This window comes from Anser anser (assembly GCF_964211835.1).
Source record: "Anser anser genome assembly, chromosome: 30".
Lineage (NCBI taxonomy): Eukaryota > Metazoa > Chordata > Aves > Anseriformes > Anatidae > Anser > Anser anser.
In genome coordinates, this window is record NC_139751.1 from 2,447,884 (window position 1) to 2,450,161 (window position 2,278).

At 58.8% G+C, this 2,278-nt stretch overlaps 1 protein-coding gene across 1 annotated transcript; it reads left to right on the top strand.

The window, feature by feature from the left end:
- Positions 1-585: 585 nt before the first annotated feature.
- Positions 586-1,842, top strand: LOC310888025 (tubulin alpha-1A chain-like; the record flags this gene model as incomplete). The annotated part of the gene is made up of 2 exons (XM_083814353.1): positions 586-642; positions 687-1,842. 2 exons carry the CDS (start codon positions 586-588, stop codon positions 1,584-1,586), a joined length of 957 nt encoding a protein of 318 aa, XP_083670479.1. The 3' UTR covers positions 1,587-1,842.
- Between the last annotated feature and the right edge of the window lie 436 nt (positions 1,843-2,278).

Sequence of the window (2,278 nt, forward strand, 5' to 3'; positions counted from 1 at the left end):
CCTCCCTCAGAGCCTGGAGAAGCAAAGGATCAGGTTCTGAGACTACCCACACATGCTTGGACGGGGCTTCCCCCCCCCCCCAAACATGTTGATCTCCCCTCCCTCCTGCCCTCAGGACCTTGTTGATACTGGCTCTTTCAGCAACAGCCTCTTCCAGCTCTGCACGTCTCCGTTTGCACTGCAAAGCAACCGGGACAAATTGCACGGAGTCAGGGTGGGAAAGGGCATCCCCAGTCTATCCCCAGGGCTCTGCAAGGCCAGGCCAGAACCAGGGCAGCAAGCACTAAGGCATTCTGGGGATCGCACCACTCCCCAGCAGCTCTGCCCTGCCCCTGTTGGACTTCTGCCTCTGGGTTACAGACCTTTAGGAACTCCTCCAGCGCCGCTTCCACACCAGCCCTTGCCTGAGCGACCTGCGCCAAGACCTCCGCCATGTTCTCCAGGGACTCCTGTGCATGCTCCAGGGACCCCTTCGCACCCTCTGCCTCCATGGCTTCACCTGCACCTGCACCTGGGGGAGCAGCCCTCTTTGTACCCTTCGAGGCGGCCGTGTCACAATGACAACCATGGTGACACCATGGTGACATGGCCACTGCTGCCCACTGGGACATGGCTGCCACTGCTCTGGGGCTGGTGCCAGAAGTGAGCTGTGGAGGGACGCTTCCCAGCCCTCCATTAGCACCCAGGGCTGGGTCACTGCACCCATACCCCTACATCCACTTCCCCCTGGCCACCTATGCCTCTCGGTCGACTACGGCAAGAAGTCCAAGCTGGAGTTCTCCATCTACCCGGCCCCGCAGGTCTCCACGGCCGTGGTGGAGCCCTACAACTCCATCCTCACCACCCACACCACGCTGGAGCACTCTGACTGCGCCTTCATGGTGGACAACGAGGCCATCTACGACATCTGCCGCAGGAACCTGGACATCGAGAGGCCCACCTACACCAACCTCAACAGGTTGATAGGCCAGATCGTGTCCTCCATCACGGCCTCCCTGCGCTTCGACGGGGCCCTGAATGTTGACCTGACCGAGTTCCAGACCAACTTGGTGCCGTACCCGCGCATCCACTTCCCCCTGGCCACCTATGCCCCCGTCATCTCGGCCAAGAAGGCTTACCACGAGCAGCTCTCGGTGGCCGAGATCACCAACGCCTGCTTCGAGCCGGCCAACCAGATGGTGAAGTGCGACCCGCGGCACGGCAAGTACATGGCGTGCTGCCTGCTGTACCGCGGGGACGTGGTGCCCAAGGACGTCAACGCCGCCATCGCCACCATCAAGACCAAGCGCAGCATCCAGTTTGCGGACTGGTGCCCGAGTGGTTTCAAGGTGGGCATCAACTGCCTGCCTCCCACGGTGGTGCCCGGGGGGGACCTGGCCAAGGTGCAGCGCGCCGTCTGCATGCTGAGCAACACCACGGCCATCGCCGAGGCCTGGGCCCGCCTGGACCACAAGTTCGACCTGATGTACGCCAAGCGTGCCTTTGTGCACTGGTACGTGGGCGAGGGCATGGAGGAGGGGGAGTTCTCGGAGGCGCGGGAGGACGTGGCCGCTGAGAGAGGGAGTTCAGAGAATCTTAGCAAATAGAGATAGAGCGCTGACAGTATTAAACTAGTGGATGCTGCTGAATGTCTTTGCTAACCATTTTGCATCGTGCAAATTAACTGAAGCAAGAAGCCTTGGGCCCCTTACCACGTTTAGTTCCTCATAAGAACGTGAAGTAATCTTAAGAAAGTGGCAGAAATTGGTCCTGCAGTTTGGACAAGAGCCAAGCAGCAACTGAGTCTGCGCAAAGACAAGAGGTCAGCTAGCGGTGGTGAGGAAGAGTCACCAACCTTCATCCCCACAACCCCTGGCGACCACTACCAGGAGACACTGCGCAAGCACAGATGGTAGGAGCTTGTGGAAATGACTTCTTGGATCTAATTTTAATATAAAGCGGGGACAGGTTATGCATATGGAGAGGCTTATTGTGAAACTTCAGGCACATGTAACGCTTTGTTGCATATAACCACGGCAAGTTGCCGCGTCGTGAGAGCACGACTCACGGCTTTGGTGAGACAACCCCCCGTGCTGCCCAGTTCCGAATAAACGTCCAGAGAAGGGCAACGAAGCTGGTGAGGGGTCTGGAGAACAAGTCTTATGAGGAGCGGCTGAGGGAGCTGGCATTGTTCAGCCTGGAAAAGAGGAGGCTCAGGGGCGACCGTATCGTGCTCTATAAGTACCTTAAAGGAGGCTGTAGCGAGGCGGGGGTTGGTCTATTCTCCCACGTGCCTGGG